This window comes from Bactrocera tryoni, chromosome 2 (genome assembly GCF_016617805.1).
Source record: "Bactrocera tryoni isolate S06 chromosome 2, CSIRO_BtryS06_freeze2, whole genome shotgun sequence".
NCBI classification, from domain to species: Eukaryota; Metazoa; Arthropoda; class Insecta; order Diptera; family Tephritidae; genus Bactrocera; species Bactrocera tryoni.
The window spans coordinates 60,990,347-61,013,823 of record NC_052500.1 but is presented as its reverse complement, the minus strand read 5'-3'; the positions used below and the strand labels follow the sequence as shown (position 1 = coordinate 61,013,823).

Here is a 23,477-nt window from a genome sequence, read left to right as displayed (position 1 = left end):
TCGAACCGTCCGTAAAAAAATCTTATTGCACTACTTCTCATATCTTGCTAGAATTTCTAAAGTTTTTTTTCAAAAATCTTAAACAGCTGCAATGAGACCTCTTGCTGAACTTAGAAATCATTGGTAAAAACATACACCTACAAACATTGAACCGACAGCAGACTCTGCTAAAATGAATCATGTGATATTCAAATTTTTATTTAAAGAAGAAGTATATTTTTTAATTATTTTCGTCGCCATTATCTTCTAAGTCAGTGAGTGACTTGAAACAATAATTACAAAGTGCCACAGCAATGTTTGATACCAAAATACCTAATACTTTAGCCATTTTGGATTAACCGTCCGTCCGTCCATCAGTCTGTACAATTCGTTTTGAAAAATCGTGGCTTTGACAAACATGAAACGGTGAAGCTCAGAAAATTCCAAATGACTCGCTACGCACAAATATTTTCACATCACTGCTTTGTTACCTGTATACATCGCGTATCAGCAAAGTCTAGCTCATTCCAATGTATGCCACAAACCGTTTGCTCCACTGCATCTCATGCTGCTCACACCTTTTGACTACTGCTTCCTAACCACTGTGCTCATTTCCAATTCTCATTTTCGCCATTTGATTTCTTCATTATACTCCTGCAACATGTTGCTACTGAGTATAATAGTTTTGTTCACCTAATGAGCGCATGTATCACCTAAAACTTATCGAGATACATAGATATAGGGTCTGTCCGTCCATCAGTCTGTGCAAACTGTAACTGGAGTAAAAATTGAGGTATCTTGATGAAAGTTGGAATGTGCGTTCCTTAGTTAAAAAATAAAGTAATGAGACAACTGAAAATATCAGTCAATGTATGTGATAAATTTTCAAAATACAGAGAGAATTCTTTCCTGACAATAGTATCAGTGTATCAAAAATGGGTTGTCAATACTTCACTGAGCGAATTCTTTCCTGACAATAGTATCAGTGTATCAAAAATGGGTTGTCAATACTTCACTGAGCCTCCTTATATTTAATATAAAGATTTTCTAACTTCCAGGTGACTTTATATTGGATATATTGGCCAATATTTGAGTTATCTCTATAAAAATGAGAAAAGTGTTTTACTTATAACAGTACATATATCCTTGTGCCTAAAATATATAGAAATGAGCGAAAACTTGATCTCGCGCAAAAATAATCACAGTGTTTTCGAACATCCGGCTGACTTTACTCCATATGATCGGTGATTATATGTGAGGTACCTTAAAGAAACCCAGGAACAACTTTTTTAATATGTGGCATGATAATAGTTAATATAGTAGATAAAATCGGGTCCATACTCCCCAAGTTCCAAATCTTCTTCTTAATTGGCGTAGAAACTGCTTAAGCGATTATAGCCGAGTTAACAACAGCGCGCCAGTCGTTTCTTCTTTTCGCTACGTGGCGCCAATTGGATATTCCAAGCGAAGCCAGGTCCTTCTCCACTTGGTCCTTCCAACGGAGTGGAGGTCTTCCTCTTCCTCTGCTTCCCCCAGCGGGTACTGCGTCGAATATTTTCAGAGCTGGAGTGTTTTCGTCCATCCGGACAACATGACCTAGCCAGCGTAGCCTCTGTCTTTTAATTCGCTGAACTATGTCGATGTCGTCGTATATCTCGTACAGCTCATCGTTCCATCGAATGCGGTATTCGCCGTGGCTAACGCGCAAAGGTTTTTTTTTTTATAGCTCTTCACTGGGGGTGTTTTTTTACGTGGCGGGTTCCAAACCCAGCGCACAACCCTTGTAGGGAATGTTTCGCCTTCTCACTTTAGCTCGCCTTCGAACGGATGCTGTTAGGCTACCCAGAGGATACTTGGTCAAAGACCGGAAGTAGTGAGCTGCTCGAGCCATGTGTAAAAGAATCGTTTCTGGCCACTCCCAAGTGAATGGCGATCATAGAACTTTCCTCACTTGCGTGAACTTCTACACATGACTCCATCCTCCAAGTTCCAAATACTATAATTTATTTATAATAGTTTGGATTCCGATCCTCTGGTTTACGTTTTACACCCTGAGGTATTTCTCTAGCTTTGATTTTTGCAAGTTGCAAGAGTATAAAAAGTTCGTTTACTCCCGAACGTAGTTCTTCCTTACCTGTTCCAATTCGGTTTGGTTTTGTGCACCGCTATTTGCGACATTTGTGCGTTTGCTTGTCGCATTTGTCGATTCCGCTTCACAGTGTGCCACAGCAGTAGAATGGACTGCACGCGCTGGCTTGAATTGCGTATTCAATGTATGTGTGTGTGTCCAGGCGTGGGTGTGTACACTTGAGGAATGCTTTGAAAGGCAATGTGTGCAAATATGTCTGCATATGTATGTGTGTGTGAGTGTAAATAGCTAAGATACCAAGCACTGAAGTATGTTATTGCGTGTTGATAGGAGGCGTGGCTGCTGGGGGGGGGGCGTTTGTGGTAGCATACATGAAAATATACTATCTACACCAACAGGCCTTAAATGGGTTAGTAGTCTTTGTAGAATTTATTGTAATGGCACTCGAAAACTGCTTAAGTTGGTAGAAGTATTATTGGAATTAAGTGCATTCATTCAAGAAGAGCATGAGAACAGAAAGTTTTTTTGAACAAAAATATAATATATATACATGGAAAAGATTGTACCAATCAATGAAAAGTTGCGCAGTTTAAATGGACTGAGTCAAATTTGATCAGCTGATATTAGACTACTGAAGCAAATAAAACGTAATATTACTGGCACCACCTCATACATCTTGTTTTCAATGCTCCCTGCAGGCTTGTTAGATTATTATTTTTGCTGTGATTTTAAGCTACTCTTTCACTATCCGGTTGCCATCAAATAAAACCACTTTAGCAGTTGTATACCAGGATATTTAGTCCCAATAAGACCTTTGTCGTTCCATGTGCAAAGTCGTTGCATACGTCAGTCGGAGTAGTACGCTCAATAAGTTGATTATGTTGACCATAAGTTGAGCGAGGCGTGCGAAATACGTTCTTTACAAAACGTGAATTTTCGTTATAAAGTTGTTTTTTTTTTCTTTTTTTTTTAAAGTAGGGGGAAGCATCAAAAGCCGGAGTGCGGAACTTTAATCCGCTAAACCTTACCTACTTCTAACGCCAGACTCTCCAACGGAACCACCTGATTAAGTATTACTTCGTGGGTGTGATAAGACATTTAAGTCTCTCCTATGGCACGGACTGACGGACGCCTACTCTGCTCTATATGTCTCAGTTTTGTCATGATTGAGGCTGTCCAGTTCTCAGTGGACTGACACATGAGTGTCGTCAAATTTTCCACCGTAAAACTACTACCGAGTGTAGTTTTAAGTCTTTCCCTTGCACTTATAAAGCGCGGGAAATAAAAGAAAACATGCTCAGAGTCTTCATAGCACTCTGAACACGACGGACAATTCGGACTAATGTCGTGCTGGAATCTGTACAGATAGCTTCTAAAGCATCCATGTCCACTTAGTATTTGGGTTAGGTGGAAATCCAGGTCCCCATGTTGTCTGTCGATCCAGGAACGGATATCCGGTATGAGTCTGTAGGTCCACCGCCCTTTGAGTGAGGTTTGCCACCGCTGCTGCCATATAGTTAAGCTTTTCACTCTCTCTTCTTTTGGCTCCTGTAGTTGGTTCTGATAATTTGTACACTCGCTCGTATTCATCACCCTGGATGTCAATGGACATCATACTATTACTTCAGTAGCATCGCTTGAAATTGTTCGGAAAGCACTGATAACTCATAGTGCCGACAGCCTGTGCACTGTGTTTATTTGTCTGGCATATGCTTTGATAAGGCATTCGGGATTTTGTTCGCTTTACCCGCAGTGTACTCTAGGTGGTCCTTAAATTTGAACCTTGAGTCTACTATTACTCCCAAATATTTTAGGTATGGCTGTGAATAATCTGGCACTCCCCTATGGTGAGAGAAATACTTTCCTCCACTTTTCTTGTACTTATGAGCAAGACTTCAGTTTTCTGCTCCGCCAGTTCTAAACTCATTGAGGAGAACCATTGGCGCAGACCGTTTATGCACTCGTTGCATTTGCTCCGGAGGTCATCGAGGTGTCTAGCAACTGCTACCACAATAAGGTCTTCTGCGTATGCAACTTCGTTATAAAGTGGAACGATTTGAAAACGTTGTTCAGGCGTAAGTTTTGCCATGATAAAATGCAAAACAAGAAAGTACCCCTGCTTGGATCAATCGTTACCATACCTTGTATATAAGCTAACTAGTCTGTCAGTTTTTGAGATATCGATATCAAATTCTTTTCCTTCATCCTTTTTTCCCCAAAGAAGCTGCTTTTTTGTTGAAACCGCCATCAAACAAAACCAAAACACTGTAGGCTATACTAGTAGCTGTCATAAAAAAATATAGTTCTTGTAAACAAAACTGTTTTTACAAATATCTTCATAAAATTTGACATAGATTATAACTCAAAAGAGAGCTATGATCTGCGCGCAAGTTGTTCGGATCAGATTACTATAGAAAATAAATGACTTAAAACTGACCGCTCAAAATCATTATAACGATATTTTATACCCTTTTATGTTTAAAAAAATGCACCTATAATTGATATTATAGCTTTGATGCAGCCAAAGTTAACGTCTTTTATTTTAAAACTGTAATTCATTACAAATGTACTCATTTACATACTTATAAGAACATTCTCTAAGCATTTATACAAATATAACTAACATATAGATATATCTACACACAAATATATATGCGATTATTTAGCCAGTGGCAATAGTTTCTCTTCACCTTTAACCTGAGCGCTCTGTTACCTGCGGCAACGCTTTCATTAAATTGCAACGCTAAAATACAGAAAAGACAAAAACAAAAAAAGTGAGTAGAGCAGCGCAGAAACAAACAATCTTATCATATATATACCACTTGCGTACATATATATAAAACTTGCTAGCGTTTTCCTCATACTGTACGCTGGCTTGTCCTTGTGCTAACGCAGCTATGAACACAAGCAAGAGATATACAAACCTGCGTACTTGATATTTATGTGGCAACTTGCCTATCCACCAGCTGCCTTGCTACTTTAACTTTTCCCATTTTATGCGCTTACGTTCATCAATGTTGCCAGGTTGCAAATAAATTACACTTCACTCACTCGTAAATTACATAATCTAATTTGACATTTTTGCTACTCTTCTACAAATTTTTCACGTTCTCTGGGTTGCTAATATTCACAGTATGTATGTATGTATTTGTTCTTACACAATTTCTTTTGTTACCAAATATATGTGATTTTTACACTTTCATGTTGTTGCTACTTTTTACGGTTTGCAACTTTTGTTTTCTCATTTGACTGCTCAACCTTGGTGTAGCAAAAGTGCAATATGTTTATATACATACATATATACACATAGGTAAAATATATACTGTCTATATGTAATTTAGGTACATATTGTTCCAATGTAATTCTCTACTGCTAGTTCACCTATAGAGAACTGCGAAACGATAAAAAGAATACAGAACTAGGGCGATTTCGCAAAATTCGTGCCATCTGGTAACAGCCTAAAAGTATACTGCATGTGAGATACAATTGTAATGATTGAAAGAAATGCGTTACTTTGAAATATAAGCTAAAAATAAACTTTATAAAGATAAAATCAAATAAAAAAAGAAAATGTTAACTACCCTATAAGCTATATTACCTTTTACAGATGCATTTTTTATAGCATAAATGCGCATAAAAAGAGCTTTATAGTGATTTTGAACGGCCGTGTGTATGGCAGCTATATGGGTCGGATCTGAACCATATATTCGAGGATTGTAGCGTAATCTGTGCTGAATTTCGAGAAGATATCTTGTGACATGAACAATTTTCTAAACAAAGACTTGAGTTTATATGACAGCTATGTGCTATTTTGGCCCGATCTGAACAATTCGTTCCGAGTTTGTGACACTGCCTTGGGTTCATGCCGAATTTCGAAAAGATATTTCGCCATATGAAAACGTTTTCCATATAAGTACTTGATTTTAATCGATCAGTTTGTGAGGTAGATATATGCTATAAGGATCTGATCTGAACTATTTCTTCGTAGATTGCACCATTGCCTTAGACAATAATCAATGAAGAAATTTCTGAAAATATTTCGTCAAATGAAAGAGCTTTCCATACAAGCATTTTATTCCTATTCTTCAGTTAGTATAGGAGCAATGGTGCATACTATAATGGTACGATATCACAAATTCCAATAAGTAGCTTCTTAAGCAAAAAAGGACGTGTACAAAATTTTATACCGACAGGTTGATGGACATAGATAAACCACATCAAAAAATAATTAGCACAATTTTTTGTCTTTTTCGTTATTTTGAATCAAATAGTCGCAGCCGATTGAATTATGTCATACATTAGTTATACTATTTCTTTATTCATATTGGAAACGTTGAAAAGGCGCAATTTAGTCCCTAAATAACTAGTATTTTAAGGTAAATCAATAGCTACTTTTTCAAAACCAAGCATAGAAGTGCTTGGAAAATATAATAATCAACAAAATTATATCATTTTTAAAAAATTATTATCGTCAGTTAATGGCTGACTTAACGTAAATGGGCGCCTGGTTATTTCCTATCAGTCAATTACTCTTTTGATTCATCGGTACGTTACTTATACGCCCTGTCAAATACTGTTTTTATTTAAGCAGACGTTTAAAAATTTTCAAAGCTTTGTGTAATATTTTTGTCTCAAATTTTATTCCGTGCTATATATTTTGAGATTTTTCTGTTAATTAATTTCACTTTAAAAATAATATCAAACATTGGCTAAATATAATTTTAATATAATGTTTCCCACTCATCTCTTTATCATCGATTGAAATCATCCATTGTTAATCACTTTCATTTTATATTTTAACGCCAACGTTAGCTTTTCACAAAAAACTGAAAAGCCGATCGCCATAATCACGGCTTCTTGATTAAATTGCTCTCGCTATTAAATGCATACACAAGATATTTAATTAAAACGTGCTTAATAATGAAAAGCCGTAATCTACATGCGTTCGTGTGTGTGTGATGTGTTTAAAATGGAGAAAAAAAGATATGCACAGTTCTTTATAAAGTAAAATCACATAAGATGAGCTGGATATAGTCGAACAATAAAAATTATGGAGTTTTAAAGCAGGTTTTATGAAAGTAAAATTAGTAGTTAAAAAATACTTTTTTTGCTGATAATCTTTTAGAATATTATATAGCATAACATATTTTAAATATTTTTTTTTCATATTATCCACATAACCACAAAGTTTGTAAGATTTTTTTTTAAATCATTTAAAAATTTAATAATGTAATTTACTTTAAATTCATTGATTTGTTTAAGTTACTCCTAAATCTCATTGTTCATTAAAAAAAAAATATTTTAATTCAGAATTCTTGTGTTTTTTAATGTATTTATTTTTGCTATTCTATTTCTTTTAATTCAATTCTTTGTAGTATCACTATTTCATCCTGTGGATATAAAAAATTAATTTTAATAAAAAAAAATTAATTTAATTAAACTAGATAGTTTAAATTAATTTAATTTTTGCATAGTGACACGCTTATTTGGTGTCAAACAAGTTCTTAAGTAAACTAATTAAGAATTATTTTAATTTTTTAAATTAAAAATTAAATAAATTAAAGTAATAAATTAAATTTTGTAATAAAACATGTGAGAAAATTAGTCAAATTTTGAAATAAAAATTATATTAGTTTTCGAAATTTAAATTAAATTAGTTAGATTAAATTAAATTAATTTTTACAATACAATACAAAACATACAGTATTTCCTATGGTGTCTTATTTGGTGTCCACAAAGTTTTTAATTAACAAATAATTTAACTTTTGAAATTAAAAATCTATTAAGTTAAGCTAATTAATCTACTTTGAAATAAAAATTTGGAACAAATTAGTTCAAATATGAAATTAATTTAATTTTCGAAATTTATTTAATTTTCGAAATTTATTTTCTCTATTATCTTATGTCAACATTCGCTTTGCTATTTTTATCGAAATTGTTTTTTCTAAACTGTCAAAAATGTGTGAGAATTAAAACAAAACATTAAAAATTATTTTAAAAAAATTGATAATTAATTAAAGAAAATTAAAAAAAATTAGTAAATGAAGTTAAGTTTTAAGTTTAAAAATTATCAATAAATATAAGAGAATTAGAAGAAGAAACTAAAAATTAGTTTTAAAAAAATTTAATTAAATGCAACTAAATTAAATTCATTAAAATTGTATTAAAATATATAATTATTATATAAATAAAATATATATGAAAGGAAGGAAGAAATTGGAATTTAATTAAAAAAATTAATTAAAAACTAATTAAATTAAATTTATTTATTTAAAAAATTAAATAATTAGTTAAATGAAATTAATAATATATTACAATATGTAATTAGTATATAAATTAAATTAAATTAATTTTTTATTTTCTTTAATTAATTTTGAAATTTTCTTACCATTCTTATACTTTTTATGTTAATTTTAAAAACATTTGTCAGTTAAAAACAAAAACGCAAAAGTTGACATAAGAAAATAGCGTTGTCCGAGCTACTATTATCAAAATAATCTACTAGTTCTTCTTAAATTTGTATATAAAGAAAATTCCACTGCAAACAGTATATTTTCCTCCACTGCGCTGATCCATGCTTGCAACTATTTTACCATATCTTTTGTGTTATCGTTCTTTGCTTTTGTAAAAAAATGAAAGCAAACCATAAATATGAAAATGTTTTCACTGAGCTTCACAGCTATCACATTCGCTTGCCACCGCTGAAAAGCTGCATCAGCACAACATTTAATATGCAAAAGCAGACTTATACATACATTATACCACCACCATCAACAATGTTCTTAAGGCATATTACGCTCATGTGTTTTTCAGCGAATTCTATGCAACTTTTACATTTTGTGCTCACTGACATAAGTGCAGTCAAAGAAAGTGAAAAAATTATAAAAGTCTCGGTGGAAAAATAGCGAAAAAGCTCTGTGTGTGGCTTCTTTATTAATATGCTCATATGCACTTATTCTTCTGCGGCTATCAGTTACTTAAGTTAATACTTATAAGTGCGTGTGCAATTTTCGCTAAAATAATGAAGTGTAGAGAAATTTTCTACAGTTATGTTATGTATGTTAAAGATATGAAGAAATGTTAAAGTAGTAGAACTTAAACTAAGCAGTTTTTACACGATTGAGTTTTGTTGTAAGAAATGAGGAGTTTTTCTCTGTTAAAATAAAACGTTTGTTAATAAAAAAAAGCTATCTGAAATAAAAAGATTATTTTTTATCTAAAAATATACAAAATTTCTTTTGCAATTTACCATATAAATACACATTATGATATGTTTTTTAAAAAATAAATAATTTTTCAACCAAAAGCTTCCATATACACGTATTGATTTAATATCTTCCCCAATAAAAATTTTTCTTCTTTTTATCTAATATAAAGTGCAACAAATATGTTTCTAATTAACTTTATAAATCAGTTTAAGAGCACCTCGATTGTATACCAAGAAAATACAAATAAATAGCTGAAGTTCGTTACTCATACGCACTGGTGTTCCTACATTCATATACACATGTAAAATATATGTTGATTTTTGCTATCTTCGTTGGAGTTGAAGTTTCAAATTGTTCCACGAAAATGTTCAAAATACCAATATAAACATCTAAGAGCAAAATAAATGCAATATGTGATTTTAGTCGGAAATTTTTATGTAAAAATTTAGATCGAAAATGTGGGCTTTATGAAAATAAAAATATAGAATTTATCCGGTTTTCTATATTAATAAAAACGATAAATTGGGTTCTTTTCCACTGTATGCATATACTTCCTTAAAAACGCATATAACGTGTAACCATACTCAACTAGCTCCGACTCTTAACTTGATTTTACCGAAGCGAAATCTTTAATTGACTGCTACATACTTGCAGTTTGCTTCTACATCTGATGGAGTTTTTGCAGAAAACTTTTCTCTAGAAAGGTGTGGCATACACATGCATATGTATGTACTTACATATGTCAACTTCCCCACCAACAACTATTCAAAAACAATTTCAATTTCTTACAAACGCAGAGTTGTTTGCTACTCAACTTCTTATTTGTTTTTCCGCTAGTTCATTTAGCCACCCTCCGCTGGCAAATTCTAGAAATTCTCTATTTCGTTTTTCCATTCCAAATATTTTCTTGCAATTTTCGACATGTCTTATTTACGAGAATTCAAACAATTTCTTCGTTCTTTTTCTTTTTCATTACAAAGTGACAGCTGCTAGTTTTTAGCTTCTTCATCGACATATTTCGAAGCATTTTGTTGCAGCAGCTAAAAGAAAATTGTTCGGCATGTTGGCATTAAAGTTTTTCCATTTTGTAAGTAGTCTTTGGGCCTATATAGCGAAATAAATAGTCAGTTTGACACAGCAACTTTATTTAAAATTTTTCAAACTTTCAAATATTTACTATATATGTAATTAAAAAGAGAAATATTAATTGACTAAATTAAGGGAGCATTGAAAAAAAGCATTGAGAAAAATTTTAATTGACTAAATTAAGAAACCCATAAAAAAATTAATAAAAATAAAGAAATGTTAATTAACTAAATGAAAGAGCTATGAGAACACATTTCAATTTCTAAGAAAAGCATTAATTGGCTAAATTAAGAAGTTATGAGAAAGGGTTCAAGTTTCTGAGAGAAATACTAATTGACTAAATTGAGTTGCTGCTGGAAGGGATTTAAATTTCTTAGAGAAATATTAATTAACTTATTAACGAAATTTCTAAGAAAAATATTAATCAGTTAAATTTAGGGGCGTCCGTAAGATTTATTAATGGACTAAATTAAGAAGCCATGGAAAAATATTTAAATTTCTGTGGGAAATACTAATTGACTAAGTTAAGGAGCTATAGGAAAAGATGTAAATTTCTGAGAGAAATAATAGTTGACTAAATTACAAAGGTTAGGGAAAGGATTTAAACTTCTTAGAGATTTATTAAGTGAATAAATTAAGTTGAAATTGGATTATATTTAAAAATTCGAAAGAGATATTAATTAACAAAATTTAGGAGTTTCATTCTCTGAAAGATATATTAATTGACTAAATTAAGAATCAATGGGAAAATATTTAAATTGCTGAGCGAAATAACAGTTGACTAAATGAAAAAGCTTTGAAAAAGATTTGTACTTCTTAGTGAGTTATTAAGCGACTAAATTAAGTGGCAATTGGAAAATGTTTCAAATTTCGAAAGAGATGTGAACTAATTAAATTAAGGAGCTATTAGAAAGACTTTCAATTATTGAATGATACATTAATTGACTTAATTAAGGAGCTATAGTAAGTGATCTAAATTTCGAAAAACAATCTTTATTGAATAAATTAAGGCTACTGAAAAGGACTTAAATTTCCGACTTTTCAATTTCTGATTTGGCAAAAGTGTATTCTTAAAAGGGCTTAGATTATATTTTTAATATTCAAACACATATGTATATTTGAGCTTAAAATAACGTTGAAAATATTTTTAAGTGTGAAATCACTACAATTCGACAACAGATGGAACGACTTACTTAAAATATATTACAAAGATACAAAGTTCTTTCATTTTTTACATTTTTCTAAGACTATTTTTTGCTTTAATAGTTTCTTCAAGAAAAAATACTAATTACAGAATTAACTTTCGAATAGTATGCTAGATCTATACAGATAACATCAGTACAGATAACCTCAAATAAAACTTTAAGTTTACCAGCCGAAATTCGTTATCTTTAATCCTTTCATTTATTTTACACATGCAGTTTTAACGGCATTTGTTATTGCTAATCTAAAAATAACCTAAATAACCAGAAAAAAGTTAAGAAAACGCACTGCGCCGAACAAAAAATAAAATTCCATCAACTCAAACCATAATAGAATTATAACTAGCTGCGTTAGTCCTCAACTACAGGCGCAGGGAAGAGTTTGGTTGTACAGTAGCATTGTTGGCGCACACAACATTTTCAAATCAATAAATTTTAAAATTAGTATAGTACGAACTAATTGCTAGCACTTTAGTTGGCTTGTCGTTGCCAAGCAATTTTCCCTCCATTACTAACGGTAAAATAAAGGCATGCATGTACAGCAGGAATGTATGCAAGCCAAGCAATGGCTAACTTTCAATTGCTATGGGGGAAAATGGAAAAATGGAATTTAGAAGAAAATGAAATGTGGAATGTCTTTGTACAGCACAGTAAATGAGTGTGTATTTGTGTGTGTATATGTACATTAATGAATAATGTACATATATAAGCCAACAGTTTACTTGCTTCTTAGTGCGCTTTAAGCTATTTTAATTACAATGAAAAATTGGAAAGTAAAACTATTTGTTCGAACGGATGCCAGCAATCAGAAATACGAAGTAAACGAAGTGTAATTTGAATTGTAGATCTAACAAATGAGGTGGATTTTTCATACCCATTATCTGAAAGAAAGTTGTTATGATAGTATTTACGCAATTCCAAATTACAACCTTTACTCTTCCTTTTTGCTCTCACAAAGCTTAGTGGGTTTTCTTTTGCCTAAAAAGAACGTAATTAATTTATTTCTAAACCACGTCCAATCAAAATCTCAGCTTCAATGGCTAGGTTATAGATATATCTTCCTACTTAAGGAAATTTTCCCAGTTAATTAGGCTCTGTGACCATAAGTGACCTCATGTCAGACTCGAGTTGTCATATTACAGGAATCTCTTGAATAATTCTACCGCAATAGATTTTAATGTTGAACTGCTAGTCTCAGTTCTAGAAATGCTATATATATACACAGTTTTTTCTAACCTTAGTCGAATTTTTCGCTCGGTTGAATCATTGAAATAGCTGAAAGCATGTAGAGTTGTTGTTGTCGTAACGGTTATCTCATCCTTCTTAGCGTGATAAGGTTCAGATAAGTTGCCATCAAGGTCATCCAACGGTAGGCCCAGGAAACATGCTATTTGAATAGGGTCGAACCATAGAGAGAGGTGTCAGTTAGAGTTATGTGGATACTCGTCGCGTGTTGGACGTATATTTGGTATGTCGGTGTCGATTCTGGATAAGTAAGAGTTTAACCTGATATCCAGAATGAAGCTGCACGCAGATCACTCTTAATGCTCGCGGAAACTGGAGCTCGTCGTCTGCAATGGGTGGTGGTTTGACTCCAAATACGCCACTTACTGGGAGGAAGACGGTGAAGGAGTTTATGGCTTCACTGTGAATGGCAGTCGGTGCATGTCTGAAGTTAGTTGCGTCCGAAGTCTGGTCAGCGTATTATCTTATGTCGTCGACGTAGTAGAGGAAGGACCACTTGATGCTCCTAGGAGGCGATTCCGCTTCAAGCAGGTTACCACATATGGTATTTTCAATATCTATACATATATATGTACATACCGTACATACATGCTACATATGTAATACTAAGATGTGTTACAACAAATGTTTAACCTTCTTTGATCTATTTAAGCTTTGCATTGAGTTAAACTCCTTTTACACCCTTATTTAGACTTAGCTGTTAGTTTCAATCTGCGGTCAAACACTTTGTGGATTTGGGTATTTTTAACGTTAATCAAATCTCTAACGGACCTAAATCCGTTTAGAAAAGGGAAATCTTCAATAATTATTTTGGCATTAATTATAATGTAGCGACGAGTAGACAGATATCTGACCTATTTCTAAAAGGATCAATAAGTATATCACAAATAAGTAAAAATGATTTCTAGATGTAAAGTCTGAAAACTGGTAAGCCTTTAAGCAGATTTTGTTTGTATATTTTCCAGACAAACATTTCAAAGGTATAAAATTTTATAAACTGAATACAAGTACTTGATACAATAACAATAATGAAAACTTAACATACGTCGTATATGTTTTTATCGATCTCTTTCAAAATCCACTTAAACTCATATTTTCCTATTTATAACCTCAAAATCGTGGCGCAAGAAGAAACAACAGTTGCTAGCCTTTCGTTGGCTTGTCAATTAAAATGCAAATTCGCAGTGCCTACAAACCTACACCTGAACGAAAATAATTATTATGCACAAATCGGCATAGCAACCCTGAAAAGGCATTATAAATACAAACAGCTGCCGCCACTTAAGCCAACGCAGCAATATTTGCTATGGCTTTACTTTGCTTCGGAAAACCGCGAACGTGGCTGCAAGTGGCAGCGGGTTCGCCGCTGAAATGCCAACTACAAAATTTTCAAATATCAATTTAGAAGCAGTAGAAAGGTAAAGGATAGAAATATGGAGGTAGGCAGAGAGAAGAGGGCGCAGCAGAGCGTGCGTGTATTGCTGCGGTGGCGCTACCACAGTTGACAGATGTGAATCTGATTAGTATCAGCTGGTTGGATATTAAAAATTCGCTCTTGCATTTGATGTACATTTAATCGTGTCGCAGAGGTGTGTGCTTGCGATTGGCTCTAACACTTACAGCGCTGGGTAAATGGTTTTTTGAAGATAGCTTAACTGAAATCAATGACGAAGGAAATTTTAAATAAATCATATCTTAATTAAAATTCATATCAGTGGCGCGGATTGATGTTTCATTCAATATATTGGCATTTAATACAAAAATATTTTCTGGAGTAATGTCAGTGTTTAGTCTTCCAAATACTTTTAATTTTTTTGTTTTGGGAAAGGTTCTCTTTGAAGTGATCATTTATCAAGCTGTTTGTCATAATAGATCGCGGCATTTTTTCTGAAAATACTCAAAATACAGAATTATAAAATGTTATGGGAGAAAGAAGCTTTACTTCACAATTTTCTATTACATCCGAAAACGCAAATGTTTAGAATATCTTTGCCATTCATCATCAGAATCATTCAATTGCATTTTTTGTACAATCTGGAGTAAGACTAACAGAGCGTTCGCATGATTAATAAGAATCATGATACCGTTGTTTTTACTACTACTCTTCATTAGCGAAGTCTTACCAAAGACAGTTCTCGACTGAAAAGCAATTAAATTACGAAAAAATTCGGTAAAATAAAAAAGACCCTGTATCTTGGTTATGTCGGAAAAGCCGGAAAATTCTTGGTATATGTCTTTGATAGAATATAAGTATCCAAGTTCACAACCATATGCAATTTTTATAAATTTTTAAAATACTTAAAAATGTATATTTAAGCTCTTGAAAACCAATTACTTTTATGATAACTGTTTCACAACTCTAAAATGTTTACTAATAACATATACGCTTTCGTTTCTTTTCTTTGCAGCAAAAATTTTATTTTTCTACATTATTTTTTATGCGGCGTTAACTGGATTCTTCGCTGCCATGTTGGCTGTGTTTTATCAAACACTGCAAGTGGATAAACCCAAGTGGACATTGGGCGATGGAATGATTGGTTCGAATCCAGGTAAGTTGAGCTTATTTGGGCAATTATTTGTTTATAAAAAGGTTGAAAAGGGCGGAAACATTTGTATTGAAAGGAACGGAAATCATGTTCTAATAAGAAATTTTAGGTGCAGAAAGGTTCAATCACGTGGTTCTTATGATTTAAGTGCCAGACGAAAATACTGAATTCCAAGGTCCAAGAGTCATTCTTTAGGATGCCTGCGCTTGAAACGAATTTTAACAGACTTTGCGGCCTCCCTATCGATACCTCCTCCAGTGTACCGTGGGGACCCCATAAGCTTACAGTGTAGTCTTGCCAATGCGGAACAAGTGCACAAGAGATGCTCCATTGCTTCCCTGGTGCCCTGCTCTAGACATTTCCTGTAGTTTCTCGATCGGGGCTTCCGGCGTGTGTTGCCACCAGACAATGACCAGTTTGTATTCCTATCATGTACCTACAGTCTCTTCTATCGAGTGCCAACAGGAACTTTGTGTACTTCCGACCTATCGTTTTGCAATTGACTTTTGCAGTTTTGCACCTAGGTGGCTCGTACCATCGGGTTTTGATTTTCTTTATAATGCTTCTGTTAAGATAATCGTATAGACATTGCATGAGTTTTCCAATGTTGATCACGTTTTCGGATGTCAGCCGTACACCATTCTTGGCAATGTCGTCCACTATTTCATTACTGTCGTTGTCTTTGTTGCCTGACCAGTAGAAATGAAGTTGCTTACATCTGGCAACACTTTCCACTGCTGCTCTGCTTCCCCAGACACTTCTTGCCGGTATGCGACACGAGATTATGGCCTTGATTGCTGCTTGGCTGTCTACGTAGATGTTGACTCTGTATTTGGATGGAGGTGCATTAGAGGCTAGCTCCGGAGCTTTCATATTAGCAAAGACCTCAGCTTGAAATATACTGCAGTGGTCAGGCAATTTAAAAGATTACATTATGTCTGACTCTGGACAGCATATTCCAGCACCAACTCCATCGTTCATTTTTGAGCCATCCGTGTCGAGGTTTAGAGTGTTGCGCGTAGCTAGCATAACTTTGATTAGGTATTTTCCTACGTTTACTTTAAACCTTCTTTCCCAGTTGAAAAGTGGGGTCATGTTATCGGTGTTTGCTAAACCGCATTACTCACCGAGCTATGGCCGAATTCTTCTGCAGTCAGTAGTCGTATAATAGCATAACAATCAATATTGATAATGCTATTATGTCAAAGACTCTGGAGTTGAATCTCCAGATAACCAATGCATATGCAAGTGTCTGGATACCAAGTTATTAGTAATTGAAGGAAATAAAAAGCAAATGGCTGGGCTCACTCGAGGTAGCCAGGAATATAATTCCCTCAGACTTTCTTAGACCATTCTACTCCTTCAAGAGTTGATTGAAGCAATGGACACTAGAGGAATATATCAAGTCTTGAAATAATAGCAAGACAGGGCATACCAGATAGGTATTTTAGCGTAGTGTAGATGGGGGCAGACCAAAACGCTTCTACTTCTAGGCAAGAGGAAACTAACTAACATTGTAGGAGTCATTACAGGGAACCAGTAAATTGGTAAACTGGAATCGACGGAATAGCGGAGGATGATGAGACGCTGTAACATTACCTTTGTGAATGCTTAGTATTCAGCCGGTTGAGACGAGATATTTCTCACGACTCTCAAATGTTCCAACTTAAAAGGCATTTGACAGCTAGGGGAGAAAAAATCTTTTTTTTTTTATTAAATCCATCGAGTTGCGATAAGGTTTAATTGGTTAAAACTTGGGAGCATAACGAACCTCATGAGCGCTTCTGCCTTTCTCTTTTTTACTCAACCAACCAAGGTATTCTCAATAAGCATGTGACAATTACTGAAATGAAGAAATATCATGCGAAAAGCTGTCCTAGTCTCATGACAAAACTTGTCTTATTCTAATACAAATATATATTATTTGTGAATGTAATTTGACTATATATGTATGTACCATAATATATATAATATTTATGCATATGTATATATTTGTATGTAGTTAATAAATATGCATAGTATAAGAAACGGGTTTTAGCTGCTTTCAAATTCTTGTGGTGATAGCGTGAACACTTCAAAAATTATGCGCGGTCAGGCGTAGAATTTCCATATTTATAGCCATGCGGTCGTGCCTGCTCTCCCAAATAGTCTTTGTGTGTATATGCATAGGATTACTAAATGTATTTTAATTCAATTTTCTTTATTCCACAACAACGCTAAATGTGAAAATAAATAAATAATTTTAGATACTCGTGGCGCCACCAAAATTTGCACGCGCAAATAGCTTGGGATCAGCATGGCGTATGATTAACTACATGAGCAATCGCAGGCGAGCGTGTGCTCTTTTCTATTTTATTGCCAGCAATTTTGGTTAGTCGTTTTATTTTTTGTTGTTATAATGATGTGGGTGTGTATACATATTGAATTTTTATTAGATTCTTCAAAATAAACCACTGATGTTGGAAATGTGCGAACACTGTGCAAGGGAGCGTTCTTCTAATGAGTAGCTTTAATTGCAGGGTTGGAAATAAATTTATGAACTTGCTGAAAATTTACAGCTACTTTGTAATGGATTTTTTTTTAATCATTTACCAAAATGGTAGCATATAATTTATAGGCTGCCGTTAATAGTGATTAAATGTGGTTAGTACGTTTGATATGCTGTGTATAAGTGGGGTGGGGCGTATGAGCAACTAGCTAATTATATGAAAAAACTGCTTATTAAATATTAAAACTTAAAACTAATTATATGTGAAACCTACTCATTAAATATTAAATACTTTCTGAATAATTTTCAAAAATCATGTTTGAGCTTTCTATATGCATTTTACAAAATTAGGCAGAGTTTTTGGCCACTCTATTCTAAAACACGATCAAATTAAAACTCTTCCAAATATTATGCTTTCTGAAAAATGTTACACTATTTGGGATACTTTTGCAAACTTTATTGAATAGGTGGTAACTCTATTACAAAATTTGCCCAAAACAAAAGTTTAGCTAATACTTCATACAAGGCTCTCTATTGGTACATGCTTTTCCATATTTCTCTCAGCTACTTTTTCATATGGGTGGCAACTCCATTCTAAGAAATATTTAAAAATAAAAAATAACTTTAAAAGGCAAGTTTTGCTTGAACTTAAGTTAAATTAAGATCGACAAAATGTTTACCATATTTTTCTCAATTCAATAGTTACAGGTGGCAATTCTTTTATGAAAATTGCCTCAATTAGGGTTTGCAATTTATGGCTCTGCACCATTTTGTATTATACATTTGTGAGCTAGATTTTCGAACTGAGTGGGTCCAAATCTTTGCCAAAAAATTTCTGAATTAAACATTTTCAGAATATTGATAGAGTGATACCCATTTTGTATTTCTTATAGTACATTGTGAGATATGTACATTGTTAAAATAAAAAGTGTTCAATTATTATAGGTGGCAACTCTTTCCAAAAAGTATACAAAAGAAAAATTTTCAGAATATTTGTGGTTTGATTTCTATTTTATATTGTTTGATAAATTGGTGAGATATATTGTCGAAATGAAGAGAGTTGAGAACTGAAAGGCAGGGCAAAGGAGTAAAACTGAAATAGGTGTATCTTTAAAAGCACTGTTATGCTTCTGCAAAATTTACAAATTATGTATCTTTCTTTCTTTTCAGGTCTTGGCTTTCGACCAATGCCCCCAGAGGCAAATGTAGAGAGCACCTTAATCTGGTACGAGAAATCGAGACCCGAAAATTACAAATACTGGGTCGATGAAACTGCATCATTCCTTCAATGTGAGTATAAAGCCAAATTATCATAAAATTATTAGTTTAAATTTTCCAAGTTATATTTCATTGTTCTGTGTGCAATATTTGAAATAAATGTGTTAGACAGTCAATGTTTAAGGATTAGATTAAGTGTTTTGGTATTTTATAAGGGATAATTTGTTCATTTGAATTTGAATATTATATTTTGGTTTGAAAAAATTTTTGAAGTTAAGTCTCCTCGAATACAACGAAATGATTTCTCAAAAAAATCAATAAGTAGCAACTCTATAAAAAACTGTAAATTTAAAACTTTCAAAAGAGCTTTTTTGAACGCAAAACTGTATCCGCTGTGATATTTTGTTTATATTAAATTTTTTTGTTAGGTGGCAACTCTATTTCGAATGTGGTTGAAAAAGAAGATTTTTCGATTATTTTCAGTAGCCTCAAATTTTTTACTACAGTCGTAGTTTTATTTTGTTTATCTTAATTTCTTGTTAGGTGGCAACACTATCTAACAATTGGTCCAAAAATAAGATTCTTAGAATATACATATACGGTGTTTATAATTAGGACTACTTTAGTAATATTTTCAATTTTATTATTTTTATACAAAAAAAGGTGGCAACTCTATACCAAACAATTTATGAAATGTAGAGCTCTAAAATACTTTCTTTATAATAATGTTTTATTTTTTAAATGTTTACTGAAGCCGCAGTAATAATTTGTTTATCTAAAATTGTTTAATTAGATGGCATCTCTTTTTGAAAATTTATCCAAATCGGTGGTTTCAAGAAAGTTTTCTAAAATATAAGGCTATAACGCGTTATAATTAGCTAATTTGTTGTATTTGCAATTTTCCAATTTAGAACGTGGTGGCAACTTTAGCGCTCAAAAGTCTCCAAAAAATGTCTAAATTCATCTTGTATGTCAAAATTCATCTTGTAAGAGATATTTGGACACTTTTTTGCGCTGAGAAATGAGATAAGTACCTTAATTCCTCACTAAAATTCGAAGCAATGCGTTACTAAAGGACCAAACAGTTCAGTTAAACTAAAACACAAATTTTACAAAAGAAATAATTAGGTTTGAATTCGGCATTTATCAATTTATATTTAGACCATTTGAAAATTTCAGTTACTTAAAATCTTTTATTTTTAATTACATATTACATTATCTCAATGCTGAAATTGGCATAATTTCTAGCTGTGCCTAAGAGTAAGTGTGTATAGTAGATGAACTCAAAATGAAAAAAATCCGTAAATGCTAACACTAGCTGTAGCAGGGACTAAAATCTCAGCTACAAGTTTAATTTGCTAAAAAAGAAATAAAAAGAAAGGTTTGCTAATATATAGATATTTACATGTATATGTAGTTTATTGCTATTAAATAATAAAAACTATCGCTGTAAAATAATATAAAGTTCTAGTTACGTTGAAGTACTTAAAATTTAGCCTTAATTATGCTTTTCGTATTACAACTTCCTTACAGCCATAAATTATCGCTTGATTAAGTGGCTTACTTTTATTGCTTTACTAAAATGCTTTCTTCCTACTTTCTCATACATTACCTCATAACTATTTATTGATTACAAATATTATTTTAAACACACACAGCCTATGAAGATCTACCAAAGCAGAATCAAGTGAATTGTTCATTCGAAAATCCACCACCAGAAGGTAAAGTTTGCGCTTTTGATGCCAACTCTTTTGCTCCATGCACAAAGGAAAACAACTTTGGCTATCATCAGGCCAGACCATGCATATTCCTAAAGTTGAATAAGGTAGAACAGATCTTTGCTACAAACTGAGAAAAAAAAAAATTTAAAAAAAAAACATTTTCTTTGCAATTTTTATATACAGATTTACAACTGGGAACCAGCTATCTATAACGACTCAAAACACCTACCAGTTGATATGCCTCTCGAACTGCAGAATCATATTAAAGAGAAGGAAAGCTTGCGACCAAATCAGGTGAGTGCGTGAAGAAATAAGATTTCATTGAAAAAAACACACCGTTTAATAGAAAAAAATTGTTTTCTTTTCTTGTAAGCGAGTGTCAAAAGATCACACGTTAAACTAACAAAATGGCTATTAAGCAAGAGCACAAGCTCGGCTGTTTTCTGAGTTTAGCGTAATTGGTTAATTCGAACGAATTCGTCACTTCTAATGAGCGAGTAGCAAAAGAACACTCGCTAAACTAAAAAAAACGTTAACATAATATTAACTACCAAAATTCGTTAACATTGCGTGGTACTTTGAAAAAAGTATGGGTTTTCTGGTGAGCATTAAAAGAACACTAATTGGTTTAAGCAATTTCAATGGAGAAATAAGGGACTTCGCGTATAAGATTGAAGATCTTTCAAACAACCAGAGCCAAATTATCTGAAAACATTAATACTAATAAGGAAATTGAAACAAACATTTGACTTCAGAGATGCTGCCGGCATTTTCAGGAACAATTCATCTCGAGCTAAGTGTTCTTTGGCTACTCACGTATAAAAAGTGTTAAGACCCAAATATATATACACAACTCGAACTTATATGCATATTAAAGAAGTTTATTATTACTTTACTTTATTAACCACTTACTTTTACTAATTTTTATTTTACAGACCAGCGTCGTTTGGATCTCCTGCGAAGGTGAAAACCCTGCCGATGTGGAAAATATTAAGGCACGCGATTACTATCCACGCATGGGTTTCCCCGGCTATTATTTCCCATTCAAAAATATCGAAGGTTATGTACAGCCAATTGTTGCCGTACAATTTACCGTTGAAAGTAAGTGAAAATTTTCAAAATACATACATACTTTTCAATAATTAATTACCAAAGATAATATGAAAAAAGCAGGTTGAATGTCAACCTAGCCAAAGCTTTAATTTAATTTTTTTTTGGAAAACCATAAAATATTATAGTAGAAAAGTGAGCAGCGCTCACAAAAACTATTACCTATTTACATAGAAGTAAAATGAATTTGTAATTCGACAGAAAAAAGGGTAGATTTTGCTATTTTTAGAAACTTTCAAAATGTATTGCCAATCAAAATAACGAACGGTGCGAAAAATCCGCAGTAAAAGCAGCTGCTATTGTTACACGTGCCACGAGATTGCCATCACTGAATGAAGTTACAGTGACAGCGTAATTGACAGCTGTCACACTAGGGACATTTTCGGTACATTTTAATGTGTCATTGAATATTTATGGACGTGCTGCAACGTTTTGACGCTGAAAAATAGTGAGCAATTGTGATATAATATTTTCCGAAATGCTGCCTTACAGACACACCCTTTTTAAACTGCCAATTATTATACATATATTTTATTATTTATAGAATGATGTATTCTAACGGTAGTCTTTAGATAGCTGCATTTTAGTTCCACAAAAAATGCGCTTGAAATAAAAGAAATCTATTATTTAGATATATGTGCGCCTAAAAATAGGCCATGCTAGTTTGCCAGCAATAGTTTTCCCTAACTTAGAGAACTTACGGCCAACAATTTAGTTGCTTCTCACTTTGAAAGCACTATAAAAAGATATTTTATTTCTTCTTTGTGAGCATGCACTTTCTATAGATACTTTTTCATAAACTTGAGATTGAGTATAGTATACAATTAAGCGTCATATACATAAATATGTTTATAAGCACATAATTTTGGATGAAGTTGTTATACTAAAAACCAGTAACATGTTTTGCACTACTTGAAAACATTTCGATAAGAACTACAACTAATAATTACAGCAAAATAATATAAACTAATATTCGAGTAAATGTAGTATACATTTAGGCGTCAAAGACAAACAATCAAACTGCTTTTAGACTACTTGATAAATATTCAAATTTCCAGTCAAATGATATAACCTAATATTCAAGTAATACGAAAAATACTTGAAAAGCTCTCGAAAGTAGATCCAATAAGTTGCTAAGCTGAAACGATTTTCTAAATTAAAATTATTTATGACAAAGAAAATGAAAATATTTTCGGTAATACTCTGCTTCCATTTATGTATATATATAATAGAAGCTTTTTTTGATGTACTTAAATTTCATTCATATTTCTTCTCACCATAAAAAGTATTACGAAATCTGTTATGTCACTCATACCGCGCACACAGCTGCCTCTCTGGCATCACAATCGTTGTCAACCCTTACCAAAACCACTGCCTAAGCAGTATTTATGTATGCCATCCTGAAATAAACGGCACGCAAGTTGTAGTGACGTTTATTTGAGTTTATTCACGACACCGCCCCCGTTTTGTGATTTGCTATCACATTTCAGGCAATTCTATACGACATTTGTGTACTAATTTTGTGGCAATGCCTGCTGCACTGCTTCCTGAATATTGTGAAAAAAAAAAAATATTATTTATGTTA

At 32.9% G+C, this 23,477-nt stretch overlaps 1 protein-coding gene across 3 annotated transcripts in view; it reads left to right on the top strand.

Moving 5' to 3' along the window:
- The window catches only part of LOC120768037 (sodium/potassium-transporting ATPase subunit beta-2), a 110,224-nt gene that overhangs the window by 54,522 nt on the left and 32,225 nt on the right, over positions 1-23,477 (top strand). For 2 of the 3 annotated variants that reach the window (XM_040094536.1, XM_040094537.1), the window contains exons 3-8: positions 15,218-15,358; positions 19,014-19,133; positions 20,310-20,321; positions 20,720-20,886; positions 20,966-21,076; positions 21,718-21,883. In XM_040094536.1, the coding sequence (XP_039950470.1) occupies positions 15,218-15,358; positions 19,014-19,133; positions 20,310-20,321; positions 20,720-20,886; positions 20,966-21,076; positions 21,718-21,883 (717 nt within the window). The remainder of the gene's footprint in view (positions 1-15,217; positions 15,359-19,013; positions 19,134-20,309; positions 20,322-20,719; positions 20,887-20,965; positions 21,077-21,717; positions 21,884-23,477) is intronic. The other variant, XM_040094538.1, reaches the window with a different exon arrangement.